Here is a 17,374-nt window from a genome sequence, read left to right as displayed (position 1 = left end):
ACCTCCTGGATACCTCAGAATTAACTGTTTTAAAATAGAAGTTATTTTAATAATATTAATATCTGGTTCTCATTACCTGACAGACAGATATAAGTTAAATATTCGCCTTGACCTCCAGTTGCCAAGAAAGGAATCTTTTTCTTTGTCCTCCTCTTGACTTGGACAGCTCCCAGCATCCTTTCATCAAGAGGTGCAAAAATTTCCTTGCTGATAGCAGATTTGGCACTCATTGTAGAACAAGCGAAGACAGCACGCAGTGAATTTTCTAAAGAAGCAAAAGAAAGGAAAGTTGGAATTGACAACATTGTAAGGGCTCATACAAGAATCAGCAGCCAGTGAATTCGCAGGTGAAGTAATTTTCAATTTGTAGTTTAATCTCATACTTGCTTGAAATGTATTACAGAAACATTAATAAGCAAGGTCTTCATATTTGCAATAACTATGAAAAAATACAAACAAAAATGGGGTACTTATTTATTCTCCAAAAATGTCAAACACAATATGAGATGAGTAGTACAAACTGGGATCTGGAAAGTTTGTTAATTACTACCCCGACTGCACCTCCCTCTAACTGGCAAGGAGCACCCACTCTATTCCTATTCTGTAAGGAACATGATTTCACAATTCCAGATGACAAGTCTTTCCACTATCCAACAGTCCTTAGCGTCAAGAAATTCTTTATGCCCCTTCGAAATCTCCTTTAATGTAAATCCATTTCCCTAATTCCATTCATAATGGAAATAATTATATCATCTTCTACACAATAACTATACATGCAACAGAAGACCATTAAATTAATACCCTTCTTCTGCTTTTGATCACGCTAAGTAATGAATTCTTATTTATTAGCTTCTTCCAATGGGTCCGACTTTGCAGTGCTCCTGTGCATCTCGTTACCATGCTCTGTACCCTTGACAAACACTCCACGTTTTTCTTCAGCCAAAATGGATACAAAATTCTAAAAACACATCTGACTAATGCTAAGTATTTTGGAAATGTTACCCAGCAGCTCCCACATGTTATGCTCCTCTGGTTAACTGGCAATGGATGCCCAATAATTAAGAAAATAAAGCAGTATGATGCTGACTCACAGTGAGTTCCCCCCCAAAACATACACATACATAGCCCCCATGTTATATTTAGTTTTCTAAAAGTTGTACTTCACCAATGGTCTTAACTCTGCTTATTAATATCTATTATGTTCAAGGTCAATCTGAAATATTAAGCCTGTCACCCAAAAAGATTCAACAGCAACTTGAGTAAACTTTCTCTATTCCATCATCCTAGTCATAAATAGTCTGTGCTTTAACCATGAATAGATATTTGTTCAGGCAATTTAACAAATCAAAATTAAAGGCACAGAGATGGCCCATGGGTTGGACATGCAGAGTATCAGAGATCCTGCATATGGATCAACAGCATAGCTATCTACAGTAACAGAAGCTCAAAGAGTTGATCAGACTGCTGTAAAATGGAGTCAGCTGGTTACAAAAATGCCTGCTATCTGCCACTTCTATGATTAGTATTAGAGATACAAGAAATAATTAAGATATGGTCCCATCTCTCCAGGAATTGACTGCTAACTACATCAGAGGTTTCACTTAAATCCAGATAATTTATGGTAAAAGATCATGGGACCATCCTTCCCAATGCAAGACTCACAAATGTTACCCACACAGCTGTTTACCTGTAACCTGTTCACATCTATAACCTCCTGGTAGGAAAGAGATACATTAAAAAAGAACATCTTTGTAGTCAAAGGAATTCTCCTAGTTTTTATTCTGTAATAGAGTCGGTTTTCTTAGTGACACAGAATACCTATCTATACATACACAAAGAGTATGTATCTAGATATCCTAGAAATTATAGATCTAATACTCACATCTACTTGTGCTCTAATCCCAACATTTTATCATCACCACCAGGTTCTTCATGCTGGCCAAGAACAAAATGACAACAGTGAAGGAGGACCCGTTTTTCAATACGCTGGTCACTAGCTGATATGCTATGATTTCCAACAAGTTGGTAACAGAATTTCCTAATTTAACCCATGACTTTCCTAGGCAAGGTGTTATAATTTATCAGGGACTATTTACTTTTTTTAAGAAAGAAACACATACTGGTGATCTTCCAGCTACAAGGCCACTTGCCTCTCACTATTTGGGTACAGGTGAAAAAGAAAGCCAGCAGTAGCACAGTGGCTTCAAACCATTTGATAAGCAATGTAGAAAGCAAGCAAAGTCCTGAGCTGACTGGGCACTCTTTTTTTTTTTTTTTTTTTTTTGAGGCAGAGTCTTGAGCTGTCACCCAGGCTGGAGTGCAGTGGTGCAATCTCGACTCACTGCAACCTCCACTTCCCAGGTTCAATCGATTTTACTGCCTCAGCCTCCCCAGTAGCTGTGATTACAGACGCTTACCACCACGCCCAGTTTTTTTTTTTTTTTTTTTTTTTTTAGTAGAGACAGGGTTTCACCATGTTGGCCAGGCTGGTCTCGAACTCCTGATCTCAAGTGATCCACCCGCTTTGGCCTCCCAAAGTGCTAGGATTACAGGCGTGAGCCACCATGCCCAGTCTCATCAGGTGTTCTCGGACCAGTGCCTTCCCAGTTGTCATGGCTTTTGCTTTCTCATCTCAGGCTCACAGTTTTCTAAAACTGCAGTTAAAAGAAAAAGAAAGCTATCATTTTATCATATAAAATCTGTCAGAAAAAGGAAAGAAAGAGATATGTGATTTTACCAAGCTTAGGAAACCCTGTTCTTTTTAAAAACTGGTGAGAAATAGAAATGACCTTTCATTGTTTTTTTATACTGATATTCAGTGACCAAGAACAAAAAAGAGAGAAAGAATAGATAAAGCCAGTAACTTCTTCACAGAGCACAAGTTTTAGAATCAAACTAATTCAGGTTCAAATTTGAGCTCCAACACCTAAGACTTATGTGATTGGGTAAACCTCTTAAAATTATAGACCATTAGTTTGTTAACTACAACCTAGAGATGTCTTCACCTACCTCCTGGAACTAAAGAATTAAATGAAACAATACATGCAGAACACTTACTCTGTTGCCTGAATAATTAAAAAATGCTTAAAAATGAAATATTTTTATTAATTCTCCTACTATGATATGAAAAGATAAAAATCCCTCTGAACTTGTAGCAACTGAGTAAATGTAGCCATCTATACCAAAGGCATTTGTAAAAGTGAAACCCAATTTTATTTACAAATCCTCACCTTTCTCACCCATCAGTATGAGACCCTCCACATATGGATAAACAGTCTCTTATAGGGATGGTTTTGCACTAAGTATCACAAGGATGAGGAATTTATAGGCATCACTCTTTAGGACACTTGCTAGGAGATTATCAGACTCATTCTATGTGAAATTATCAAAAGTGTTTATTCGGGGCAATGACACTAACAGGCCACTGTGGAGCACACATGTATACATGTTTTTAATTTCACCCTGGGAATGGTAATGTACAGCAGATTAGATGGAAAAGAATCAGAAAGTAAAAGAGGTACTGTTATAGCTTCATAGCAATAACTTATGAGTATCCCAATCTGATTGTACATCTGAATTCAGCATGGAGAGCTTTTCAAAAATGCAGACTCCTGGGTCCTTCCTTTACACCCACCAAATTAGAATCGTGGGATCTGTATTTTAAACAGCTCTAACTGGTTCTCATGCAGCCATGCATGCATGAGACCTAATTTAAATGCTGTGAGCCTAGAGAGGAGCTAAAACCTAGACCAGAAAGGTAGTGATGGGAATGGAAAGGATGAATCATTTCAGGAGAGAATATAGGAAGACAATGCACAGGATTATTTTTTCTCCATCTAAGCAGCTTTATCAGGCCTTACGTCTTAGTGTTGGTAAATCAATGTCCATCCCAAGGCTGAGAACCCATTGTAAGAAAGTAAGATGAATATAACAGCAATGGTACACCAATGACCACTAGTTACTCCAACCTATATCACCCCATGGAAGCCTTTTCTTTTCCTGCTTCTACAGGGTATAATTATAAAATTTTCCATCCAAGAAACCAACCTACAATATGATTTGCAAGTCAAAGCAGCTGGTTCCCGTAAGTGTTAGCTGCAAAAACTAATCACAGTTAGTTCTGATCTTCTCACTTTGTGCCATCTCATCCATACATACCACTCTTGTTAATGCATGGCTACTGTATTGTGATGCCTTTCCACTGCCCAAGTAACTAGGAAATAAGACCATCCTTTAGGTTAGGAGTTGCGAACTCAAATGACCTCAGAGATCAGGTAGATGAAGCACATAAGTAAAGGAGAACAGGCGTAAGATGCTTTTGTATTCCAATATCAACATTTTTGGTTTCCAGTAGTGGAACTGGTATTTGTCATCTGTGATCAGGAGACCAAGAGGAGTAGTAGGAACTGCAGCAAATTAAAAACCTCCATTGTTAAGGCATTCATTATCATGCAGGTGGTTCTAGGGAGGTATAGTCTACAGCCCTTAAATATTTTTCATGTGAGAAGAAAGAATCTCCTCTGGTAAGGTAACAGTGCCATCTATTTAGCTTAATACTGTTAGATAGTTGATCTAACTTCATTAACTTCTCTGTTCTGATTTCATGTTTAACATGCAATCCTCTGATCATGTTTTGGCCTTGTGGCTGTGCCACACAAGTATTCTAGACTATGTGACAATTATACTTTCAATTGTAACCGAGAATTTTAGACATCAGTCTCACAAGCTAGTTAATGTGTCTCAACACTAAGGTAGATGAAGTCAGCATGCTGATAACAAGTTTCAGAGTCTTTGAAGTTAAGAACCAAGAAACCTGGAAGACTTTTGGGGGAAAATCAGCTAGTCTTTCCTACTTCAAGGGAACTTCAGTTTGGTGAACCCAAATAGGTTAGAAATAAGATTCTCTCAAATTAGACTTCTTTGCATTACCACTTTGTTTTTGAAATTCTACAAATTCAATTTTAACTCCCACCTATAATGTGATGACACTAATCATGCATCCAACTCAGAGTGCCTTTCTGGCTTTAAACCCATATACCTAGCTGTAGACTGATCATTTCCACTGAGAGCTAACCTAGACCCTTCCTTCTCCCTCAATCCTTTCAATCCTTTCAAATCCCGATAACGAACAAATCACCAAATCCTGTGGATTTGATTTAATATTTCTAGACTAGCTTTTCTTCATTCTCACTTCCTCTGCCTTAGTTTGGGTCTTCACCATCCCCGGCCTGAATAATTTTGATGCTTCCTCTAAAGGACTTCAGCACTGCTCTTACTTTACCACAATCAGCCCTCTACACTGTCCAATGTCATATTCCAAAGGATGAATATGATTCAAGCTGAACTGTACTTAACCATTTCTTCTCCATGCCTCAGCTATTGACAAAGAACCACAATAACCTCAATAAGGAAAAAGCCAATGTTGTAAATGTTAAAACCTAAATAGAGAAATGTGAAATTATTTGCCTTAAAAGCCACAATATAAACATACTAAATGCTGCAAGACACATGTTATTATATATCACTAAACCTAGAAATCCAAAAATGTTAATTTTGCTCCAAAGTTGGAAAACCTTAACAGGTAGTCAGAAAATATACAAGCTCTTATGCGAAGAAAATCAATTTTATTTTTTCTGATGTCATACATTAAGATCAAGGAGATAATTTAAGGCCAATTTAGCCCCTTTAAAAGTGTTTAATTAAGAAGGAGTTACTGATTTTTAACAAAATGTTTACCTAGATAATGTTTCTCTTTGATAAGACAGTTCTCAAGTAGAAAGCTTTAGTCTCTTCATGGTATATAAGCATGTGAATAAACAATAAATTAGATACAAATTTTGGTCTACCAACCAGTTTTTCCATGTAATTTAACTACTATTCTTAACTAATAGTTCTTATAAGTAGATTCTAAAAAGGGAGTCAGACATGCTACTAGAATAGACAGGTAACTTTAATCTGGTGATAACATCTGAAGTCTTAAAAGTACAATCACTTCAAGTTCAATCACCCTTTATTGTTACAAACAACAAGGGCTATTGGATAGGCTTGCCATGGTGAGAAACCAGATGGGAACAGCAGACCAAGAACCCATATTTAAGGCTTCACAAGCTTTACAAAATCAGGGTAAAATCAATAGACATTCAGCAAATCCTCTAACAACATACTTAAAGGAGCCAGAAATTTCTAAACATGAAAAATAATGGGGATATGAATAAAAGCTAAAAACATTATCTGTTCTGCTAGAAAAATAATTGAAGATAGGAAAAATAAAATCTTAAAGTAGAAACTCCAAACAAAGACTGCACATCAACATCACCTGGGTGCCCAGGTCCTGCTCACAGAGATTCAGGGCGTCTGGGGCCAGGGCCTGCAACTTATTTTCTGAATGACTTCTTCAGTTTATTCTGCTATACAACCAGGTCCAAAGCCACTATCTTTGGGTTTTCCCCCTGTATGTAATGAATTATTTATAAAATAAATAAAAAGGCCCCAGAAACAAGTGTACATGGCAAATATTTTGTAAAGCCCTAGTAATGAATCATTGAAGTTTACATAGCACTTCATGATTTACAAAGTATTTCTACATCTAATCCCAAATGTGTAATCAAGAGAGCCACTAAATACATCTTCCAAAGTTTGCTTCAAAACTGTAAATTAGATTCTTCAGATATGTATGTGAGTTTTTTTTTTTTTTTTTTTTTTTTTTTTTTTAAGGCAGAGTCTCACTATGTTGCCCAGGCTGGGGTGCACTGGCACCATCTTGGCTCACTGCAACCTCTGTCTGCCAGGTTCAAGCAATTCTCCTGCCTCAGCCTCCTGAGTAGTTGGAATTACAGGTGTATGTCACCACACCTGACTAATTTTTGTATTTTAGTAGAGATGGGGTTTCACCATGTTGGCCAGGCTGGTTTCCAACTCCTGACCTCAAGTGATCCACCACCTCAGGCTCCCAAAGTGCTGGGATTACAGGTGCATGCCCAGCCCAGATATGTGTTTTTATGAAGGGTAAATCATGTCATTTTTAAACCACCCTATTGGTCTAAGGATTATGAGGAAGTGTTATAATTCCTCTTCAACAGAGATTAACATGAGTTGAAACCTTTTGAGCCAGCAATTCTACCATTAGAAAAAATGGTATGAGCATGCACATACCATGTGTGTGTTACAGATCCATGCTTACCTCAGATTCATTTTTAAGAAAAAATCATTATAAACAACCTAAATATCCATCAATCTTCATTGGTTAAATACAGTATAGCCCATCCACCCAACAGAATATTACATATCCTTTTAAAATTGTGGCACAGACCTATAGATATTGACTCAGAAAAATTGCCAAGAAATAATACAGAGTGAAAACAAGGAGGTTATAAAACAGAAAATGAATTCATGAATTTGCAATTTTACGTGCAGATTTACATGCATAAAGATCTGTCTGGAAAATAGTTTGCCAAAACATTAATATGATTATCTCTGGATTTTGAAACAAGGAAACAGGTCAGAGATTCTGCAGGGCAGTATTCTTACTCCACTAAAATCTCAGTGGAGTGCTCCTTGAACATTGCGGTTTTAAGGCACATTCTTTCCAACAAACCTGGAAGACATATCAAAACACATTTTATTGAGACCCAATTATAAGTTGGCCGTATTCTCTTTTCAACTCTAGTCCAGGCATAGTGTTGACAACCCCAAAGTAAATTAGTAAACTCCCACCCTCAAAAAGCTGTGAGAGAGGCGAGAAAATGCTGTAAATAATTACAAGGCTTGGAAGAGAATTTTGTAGGAAGAAAATGGTACCCTTCTGTCCAGCTGCAGCTCAATGCTGGAGCCTTCAACCTGGTGAAGGGAGCACCAGCTATGCATTAGCCTGTGCTTGCTCTCTTAGATGAATAACTCTGGAACAATGTAAAAACGTCACAACCATACACAACAGCCCTGGTCATACTGTTTAATTCTTTAAGGAAGGAAATGAGGTATTGCTTTTCTGCCATCAGACTGCCAAACACTAAGAGACCCGACTGGGTTTCTTTTCCCTGTATATACTAACTCTCCCTGTGTAAGAGACATTATGTTCACAGGATTCTCTGAGCCCATGACTCATGTCTACTTCAACTATAAATCTAGACTATTTTCATCTCCTCTGTCCTTGTTTATATGTTCAGTACACACATTCTTCTTGTAAGTTTGATATCCAAAGAACCCTGACTATAAGATCTGTGTTTACACAAGTTTATTTACATTGTGGGTGTACTTTTTAAACTTCTTGTCAATCACTACATCCTAACTTTCACAAATGATATGACAAAGCCAAAAAATACCACCACCAACAAAAGCTACATAGGATATGTCATTTGGAGGATTTATTGAGGTAAGACAAAGATTTCATAAGCATCACTCATTCCAAGGGATTCTATTAATAGGATCTCCACATTCACAAGTTTAAATTCCAAGGGCCAGTAAAGCCAGCTCTACAGTATCCATGTACTCTTTCTACAGTAATGGGTAGAAATAAAGAATCATAGTGAATGCCAGGCTGGAGTACACTCATTGGTGTATTATGGATTATGACAAGATTATCAATCTAAAACATAGAACAAACCTTGAAAAGTGAATTGAACCACATCAAAAAAGGAAGGTAGTAAGAGAAAAAAATATAAAAGAGCTCAACTTTTTGACATTCCCCAATTTTTACTAAGCAATCATGTCATTGTGGTATCCAACAACTAGTTGGCAAACTAAGAAAACAATATGTTGACTTGAGAACATCACTGATAGCAGACAGCATTGGAAACAGCCAAATCTATTCCAACCATGTTCAAATACAGGCAAAAGCCACATAAAGATTGACTTAACATGAAAATAAACATTTTAATTATCTGCTATTCTGCACTACCTGCTGAATTAGTTTGTTTCTTTTGCTTACACTGAAGAAAAGACAGAAGGAAAAAGCTCTAAACCCATATATGAAAGGAAATAAAAAGTTTAGGTAGGTCAGATGTTTTCCCCTTAGGGGAGGGTATGATTGATAACAGAAATTGCAGATTAAAACAAAACAAAACAAAACAAAAAGATCTATCTACCACTAAAAATAAACAAACAGAAACATAAACTCTCCAGCAAGCATAACATGAGCTTTTTATATCAGGTATTTGTTGACTCAAGCTTTAGGTAAATTTTAAGTTTTCTAGATTTAAGTTAATTCTATTTTGGAACAGACTTAAAATATAACAGTAAAAAAATAATGAGACTTTAAAGAAAACTCCATTTTTTAAGAGTTTGAAACCTATAAAAACCTAAAATACAGTTGAAACAAGTTTGTGTGCTTTCTAAAATTTTTTAAATCAGAGCAAAACTTCTTTAAAATGTTCTCTAAATCAAACGTCAATTTTGAAATATTCCTTATTTGTTGGGAGGTCGAGGTGGGTGGATCACGCGGTCAAGAGATTGAGATCACCCTGGCCAACATGGTGAAATCCCGTCTCTACTAAAAATACAAAAATTAGCTGGGTGCGGTGGCACGCACCTGTAGTCCCAGCTACTTGGGAGGCTGAGGCAGGAGAATCGCTTGAATCCGGGAGGCGGAGGTTGCAGTGAGCTGAGATCTTGTGACTGCACTCCAGCCTGGTGATAGAGCGAGACTCTGTGTTAAAAAAAACAAAAACAAAAACAAAAACAAAAACAAAGAAACCAAAGAAAAAAAAGAAACATTCCTTATTTGAATCGCTGATTTGGAGAATATCACCACTTCACAATTTCTTGGAAAAGCTTGAGTGAGTTTTCTGTAATTGATATATCATAAGTGTTATACTCCAACATGATGTCTTCACAGCAGCAAGGGGCACAGATGCAACGTGACACTCTGAGGGGCCATTTTACACATACCTACTTTGTTTAAAAGGCAAGACATTGTGCCCTTCAATGCCTCAATTTCCAAATGAAATTTCCAGTAGGTTTATAAACACTTCTGATCTCATTAAGGATCTGGCCAATAACTGTAATTCCAACTTTAATTGATCTCCCCCAGGGTCAACTTCATCAATTTGTGCCAGTGCAGTACAATCCGAATGGTGATAGAAAGGCTCCCTTCTCAGCCTCCGAAAGCACTTGCCCTATCTGTCAGCTACCTCAAATTCTGACACAAGAGATGTATATACTTAGATATGTGACTTTGGTATTCAAAATTCCTTATTAATATGCTTATACTTTGGGTGGGGAGACTCTTACAGATGAGGAAACTAAAGCTCAGTGGTTAAGAAAACTGTCCTACATCACACTGCTCAAGGGCAGAGCAGGGACTTAAACCTAAGATGCATGACTACAGAAGGCTTTGCTCTTCCTTATTATCTCATATTGAAGAAGTGAGAAAGGCATGGAAAGGTGAGGCTGGAATGCATTCTAGGTAAAACAAGACAATTCAACTGCTTTGCACTTTTGCCTCTGATTGGCCACACGTTCTGGTGTACAAGATATTGTTATCAGCCCAGCCCAGCAGCTACAAAGATAACAAATCAAGCTGTAGTTTGAAGTCCTTCTTTCTGGGTATCTGTTCATCTCGTGTGTGCATATCATGCTGTTTCATTGGCAAAGGAGTCACATAGCCTTATTAGGATAGAGCTTGTTTTGATTCTACAAATGAAACTGGGAGCTGACATTAGCAGAGAGATTCTGCAACAGATCTCTACCTCCAAAAAGGGGACAATGTCCATGGAAGCCTCATCACAGCTGCTCACCACCATCGTTTCGAGACCAGCAGTTTGCAACAGGAGTCAACTCTTGAGATCTTGGATGGCTGCCAAAAGGCAGTTTTATGAGCCTTGCAGGCTATTTTCCAAACCGGAAAAGGCTTAAATATGAAAGGCACATATTTCAAAGGTTTCTGCTGGTTCTCAAGGGAAGTCCTCTTCTACTTCCTTTGCTGTATTACCCCCACTCTGGCATTTCAAAAGCACAATTTGGACCCTCCCTGTTACCTCCCTGCTCCCACTTTTTCTGGGCCCTCCATCTTTTGCCGACAGTGCTTCAAAGGAACCTTAGCTTCTCCAGCAGTGATGCATTGAGTTTCACCAATTTCAAAGGTTCCGCAAGGGGAATTTCATCATTTTACTTTACTGAGAAGGATCTCAGCAAGACGTTCACAAATAAGCTAACCAACCACATTACTTGACACCCTTTTGGGCCTTACCCACCAGCAGCTTACCCCTCAGTTAAAAAGTGTGGGCACAGCAGAAATGTAGCATTCTAAAGCTTAAAAGTTTAATGCCTGGAAGTGATCCTAGTGATGGTCTATCTCATCCAATTATCTCACTTAACACATAAGGAAACTGAAGTCCAGAGGGTGATTCTGAAGTCACACAACAAGAGTAGCAAAACAAATATTAGGGCTAAATGTTGCTCTCGACTTCACTCCAATGCTCTTTTTAAGTAAAAAACAGAGAAACATGAAATGATAATGTAAAATATTACAGCAGTGCCGAATTTGTGGAAGGTGAGAACAGGTGGTGTGTTGGGGGAACGATGAGAACAGAGAAGGAGAAAACATGATTAATCACAGTGGGGACTCTTCTCAGATTAAATTTTTTTTCTTGGGAATTGGCCTGAAATTAAGTGCTGAACTAGAAAACCTCTAGCCCATAGAGTTCTAAATCTTGACTCTTGGCTATCACCTTTTTCCCTTTGAATTTTCACAGTTTGTTTTCTCATTTGGCGATTGAGGCCAAAAGCAATGATGGTCTGCCCAAGCGGAACAGCCCAGGATAGTCCAAGAAGCACAGAGTAACTCTGGCCAAGCTCCAACCCACAGGCCTCTGTGTTGACTCCAACTGAGCCTCTCCTACAGTCTCCAGGCTCTGAGCCACTGGCAGGAGAATACACCCTGGGCAAAGTCACATGTCCATTCTCGGTTTGGGAATCAATGTGCTGGTGTTGGTGGTCTCCTGAAAGCACACACTAACCACACCAGGAGCCTGGATTAGCTGTTGACAGGGTTTCTCAGTACCTATTCCAGGCCCTGGTAAACAACAGGGTGGGAAAATAGGAATCCGTCTAGCCCAGTTCTTGTCTTTGGAACTGCACCCTTCAGCCGCAGCACAAAAACACCACCAGGTGCCTGCAATCTGTAATCAGTGCTCTATTAAAACACTCTCAGAAACACTGGAATTATCCTGATTTCCACACACAGCTGCACAAGGTCCTGCTGGGTAACTGGAGAGTCTTTACAGGTTCACTTAAGCTATAAACTAGAATGCCTTGGTTAGGACTGAGCACATTCAACAGTGAAATCTCCATGTGAGTGGAATGGGTGGATAGGTGGTCATTTCTATTCTATGTCTTGGGATGTAATAAAATAACCTACAAATCCAGGTCAGACTCAAGGTCCATATGCAAATTCAGGCTCTGCTCTATTCAATCAATTCCTCTGTCATTCAATGTCAACCCCTTTTTAATCAGCATATTCAAGAAAATAACTAACTTTTGACCTAACTAGCTGCGCAGTGTTTGATAGGAAAGAAAAAAAAATCGATCAATTGAATACTACCCTAATATGAACTCAATTAACACTAGTACAAGCTTAATGGTACCCACATCAACACATTACAAAGACATTCAAACAAATGTGATCAGGATCACCATCCAAAAGCTGGGGGCCAAGGTGCAGGGGTCACTTCTCGCCTGACCCAACCTGACAGATGTTGGATGGTGACAAGAAGTTTACATCTGTCATCACAGGACCTAGGTCTGAGCCTGTCTTTGCTTTTACTCAATGAATAAAACTTGGGCAAAAATCCTACATCTCTGAGACCTGTATCTTCACCTTTAAAGTAGGATAGTATCACCCACTTCCTAGGACTGTTGTGAAGAATGAAGGAGGTTATGGAAGTCAGCTCCCTGGGTCCAACTGCTCCCACCTGGGGTGCCCTGATCCCTGAACAGCAGACAAGCAAATCAGCATGTCAGCTTCTTATTTGCAAAAAAATGTTCATCACAGAGTATTTTACAAAGCCTTTCCTCAAGTGCCATCCTATTTCATCTTCCACACTTCTGAGGGAGGTATGATTGTCTCTCCTGACACATAAAGAGAAGGAATGGGTCTTTCTCCTCCAATCACATCTCATTTCCATTGCTACCCTCTGCCTCTCCATAGGGAATTGCCAGCCTAAGCAGGAAAATAATGGCAAGAGCCAAGTGAAGTCTTCCCCATTGTGAAGTGTTGTTACCCAAGGGAGATGCAGAGTGGTGTGAACATTTTCTTAAAAAGGAGAAAAACGAAGGGTCATATAAAAATGGCGCTGGCCGCTCGTCTGCTACCCCACTTGTGGCACTCTCGGTCGCTGCCCTGCGGGGCCGTCCGACTCCGGACTCCCGCTGCGGCCGAGATGAGGCTGCCGTCGGCCAGACTTTGCTACCTCTGCCGCTGTCGCCTCGGCTTGGGAGCGGCGTTATTTCCCCGAAGCGCTTGGGCCTTGGCGGCCTCGGCGCTACCTGCCCAGGGCTCCCGGCGGCCAATGCTCAGCCGCCAGGGACTCCCCACAGCCTTCGCTTCTTTCCCTGCCTGCCCTCAGCGCAGCTACAGCACGGAGGAGAAGCCCCAGCAGCACCAGAAAACCAAGATGATCGTCCTGGGATTCTCCAACCCTATCAACTGGGTTAGGACTCGAATTAAGGCCTTCCTTATCTGGGCCTATTTCGACAAAGAGTTCAGCATCGCAGAGTTCTCTGAGGGAGCGAAGCAGGCTTTTGCTCATGTATCCAAGTTGCTGTCACAGTGTAAATTTGATCTGTTGGAAGAACTTGTGGCCAAAGAGGTGCTACATGTATTGAAAGAAAAGGTTACTTCACTACCTGACAACCATAAAAATGCCCTTGCTGCTAACATAGATGAAATTGTATTTACATCAACAGGAGACATCTCCATTTACTATGATGAGAAAGGAAGGAAGTTTGTTAACATCCTGATGTGCTTTTGGTATCTAACCAGTGCCAACATCCCCAGTGAAACTTTAAGAGGAGCCAGTATATTCCAGGTTAAGTTGGGGAATCAGAATGTGGAAACTAAACAACTTCTTAGTGCAAGCTATGAGTTTCAGAGGGAGTTCACACAAGGAGTAAAGCCTGACTGGACCATTGCACGGATTGAACACTCGAAATTATTAGAATAATTTTCTTGGAAAAATCAGCTTTTGGACTTTAGCAGTCGCTGTGAAAAACTAAGGAAGAAAAATTTTTGGATCATTTGATCTTCATTTAATCTAAGTCTGTGAATTACTTTTATATTATTTTGAAATACTCCTTGCAGTATATTGGCATGATACAGTAAAAACATTTTCCACAGATTGTTATCACCTTCTTTAAAAGAAGTCAAAATTTAAAAAAATACAATAGCACGTCATTGGTGTCATATTCAATAAATATTTCCAGTGCTCCATATAATTTTATAGACATAATAAAGAAGGTATTGAAAAAACTAAAAAAAAAAAAAAAAAAAAAAAAAGGAGAAAAACAAACAGAAAATGGACAAAGAGCAGAGCAAAGCTGGAGTAAGATACACACTTAGTCATTCAGTATCACTGCACTGTCCTCAAACTGAGGATACTGAGGAGAAGAGCAACAAAGTACTTTCTCTCTTGGAGCTTACATTCTAGTGAGGAAGAAGAACAATTTTCTTCAAGATTAGTCAATCAATGCAGAAGTTAGTCAATCAATGCAGCAGTTGAGAAGAAATCAATATAGACAGGTCTTGTGTGTTCAGCAATTAGGCAAAAGAATGAAGAATAATAGTCGCTGTCATTCAGCACCAACCAGCAGATAGAGAAATCACATAATGCAGGGCCAAAGTGCTCCTAGCCATCTAAGAGGACATTCATCTGGCCTTGATGAATATTTCTGTGCCTGAGAAAATCCATCTAGGGGCAGGACCTATCCTTCTTCATTCAACAAACATTAGTGAGTAATTACCATGACCTGGGCTCTGTGCAGGGTTGGAGCTCACAGACAAATCAGATATATTCAAAGAAAAAATTGTCTTGTTGAGGAGAAGGCAAGGAAAACAGGCAACCAACTAGACTACATTAAGAATCTGAAGTTGCTGCTTCACAGCAGCAGAAGGGGCAAGTACTGTTTAATCTTTCAGAGGCTGGTGACCAGGAGATACTTACTCTATTAAGTCTACCCTTGAAATGTAATTAAAAAATTAATGAAGTCTACCTGCATGGATTACGCAGGTAGATCCACTTCAAGAAAAAGCCATGCAACATTTCGATAAGCTGTTAGCTCTGTGTGAGTGACCTAGAACATATGCCTGCTCCAGCCTCTGCTTCCACCTGGGTTCTGTGCAATGGGTGTGCCCTGAATTGCTTCAGCTGACAGAGACAGACAGCCTCCAATCTAGGTGGAAAGCAGAGAATACTCTGCAGGGAACCATTTCTGCACAGAACCTGAACTCTTGCAGAAAACCAAGAAAAAATAAACGGTAATGGAGACACCACAGGAAAGAGGTGTCTGAGGCAAATAGGTACTCTTCAAATGTCCATTTGGTACTAAGTGTTCTTGAAGTGGGAGAAGTAGGCAAAAAATTACTTTAAAAATGTTCATCCCCACCTATGTAGAGAAGTTCACTGAAGTGGGAAGGAACAGGCCTGAGGTTACAAAAGGAAAGTTTTGCAAGTATAAGTTTTCTTGACTCATGTATATTTCTAAAAATATATATTTTAGGTAAAACATATTTCCAGTTTCTGTTGAAAACTGGGAAGACCTGGCAACATTAGGCCCACACCCCCTACCATCTCTACAACCTCCAAATCACCAGACCCCACTACTCCCTATTCCACCATCCCAACTGAGGCTGCCTCTCAGGTAACCATCATCCAGGTTGTTCTATTTTTCTAATAACTGGCCTGTTTACTAATTCATTACTGTCTGGTTACTGAGGATACAGAAGCTGGTGTAGATACTAAATTAATTAGCATGACTGGGAAAGTTGTAAGAATATATTTTCAGGAAGTTAGAGCACAGTTTAAAAATAAAAAAGTACTGCCCAATGGGGCAGTAGAGCAGAGATCAAGAAATCATCACAGCGATTTGGGGAAACTGAACTAAGGGCATCAAAATAAACAAAAAACAAGTCAAATATTCATATCACATAGTCATCTTAGAATTTTATAAACACTTCATATTCTACTCCTCTCCCAATATGCCAGCTGCTCTGATAAAGTGCCACAAAGCAGGCCCTGAAGAAACAAATACAAAGAATGTGAAATGTGTCTTTGTGGGGAGGGGAATGGCAGTATGGTGTACACCTAATGTATAAAGGTGAGGACTGTCTTCATGCTTAATTAAGATCCTCCAATGAAACTATTTCCCAGCATCTGGCCTCAGAATGCCAGCAAGGAGGCTGCCCATCACCAGTGTGGGCTCTGTTCTACTAGAAAGAGCATATGTTGAGCCAGTGATCTAGGTATGATGTGTCTTTCTCACAGACAGACTGGGAGGTGGAGCCTTCTCCCCTTTTTTACATGAGTATTAAGACAGTCCTCACCTTTATACACTAAGCATGTACCGTGGTTACATGTGCCATGTAGTCTATGGGTTGCAGAATGGTTCAAATGGATCATGACAGAACTAGAATTGTGACAGAGATCATTGAGAATTGTGGCTTCACTTCAGACGGAGATGACGCTTTTTAAATGGTCCCACAGTCAGCAAGAGCTGACTATGACTTTGGACACTTCCTGTTGGGGGAAGGTTAAGTGAATATGTGGTTTTACCTATAAGGATTGGCTTACATTAGAAGAGGAGATCCTTAGAACTGTGTGTAGGAAATGAGTTACGAGCCAGGGCGGGGAAGGGTCATGCCTCAGAATGTCTTGCTTCTCACCACTTTGTGCTTCTGAAGGAAGCTTCCAACTTCCTGATCTTATGCACCACATGGGTATGCCTCCCTGTTCCAAGCTGAGTGGGATGGGGAGAGTTGAGAAAGGCTGAACTTAGGAAGAATCAATCCAGCTACAATATGACCTTGCTTGAAAAGATAAGCTGCGCAGCACACAGTGGCTCACACCTCTAGTCCCAGCACTTTGGGAGGCCGAGGTGAGTAGATCACCTGAGGTCAGGAGTTTGAGACCAACCTGAGTAACATGGCAAAACCCTATCTCTACTAAAAACACAAAATTAGCCGGATGTGATGGTGCGTGCCTGTAATCCCAGCTACTCAGGAAGCTGAGGCAGGAGAATTGCTTGAACCTGGGAGGCAGAGGTTGCAGCGAGTCGAGATCACGCCATTGCACTGCAGCCTGGACACGAGTGAAACTCCGTCTCAAAAAGAAGAAAGGAAAGGAAAGGAAAGGAAAGGAAAGGGGAGGGGAGGGGAGGAAAAGAAAAG

General features: G+C 39.7%; 2 protein-coding genes across 2 annotated transcripts in view; one reads left to right on the top strand and one right to left on the bottom strand.

The window, feature by feature from the left end:
- The window catches only part of STXBP6 (syntaxin binding protein 6), a 265,201-nt gene that overhangs the window by 181,170 nt on the left and 66,657 nt on the right, over positions 1-17,374 (bottom strand). Inside the window, exon 2 of the mRNA XM_030930514.1 lies at positions 77-265. Coding sequence (XP_030786374.1) covers positions 77-230 — 154 coding nt within the window. The 5' untranslated portion in view covers positions 231-265. The remainder of the gene's footprint in view (positions 1-76; positions 266-17,374) is intronic.
- LOC104657392 (m-AAA protease-interacting protein 1, mitochondrial) lies at positions 13,271-14,463 on the top strand. The gene has a single exon (XM_030930513.1). The coding sequence runs from the start codon at positions 13,281-13,283 to the stop codon at positions 14,154-14,156; it is 876 nt and encodes a 291-aa protein (XP_030786373.1). The 5' UTR covers positions 13,271-13,280; the 3' UTR covers positions 14,157-14,463.

This window comes from Rhinopithecus roxellana, chromosome 5, assembly GCF_007565055.1.
Source record: "Rhinopithecus roxellana isolate Shanxi Qingling chromosome 5, ASM756505v1, whole genome shotgun sequence".
Lineage (NCBI taxonomy): Eukaryota > Metazoa > Chordata > Mammalia > Primates > Cercopithecidae > Rhinopithecus > Rhinopithecus roxellana.
This window is presented reverse-complemented; position numbering and strand designations above follow the sequence as displayed.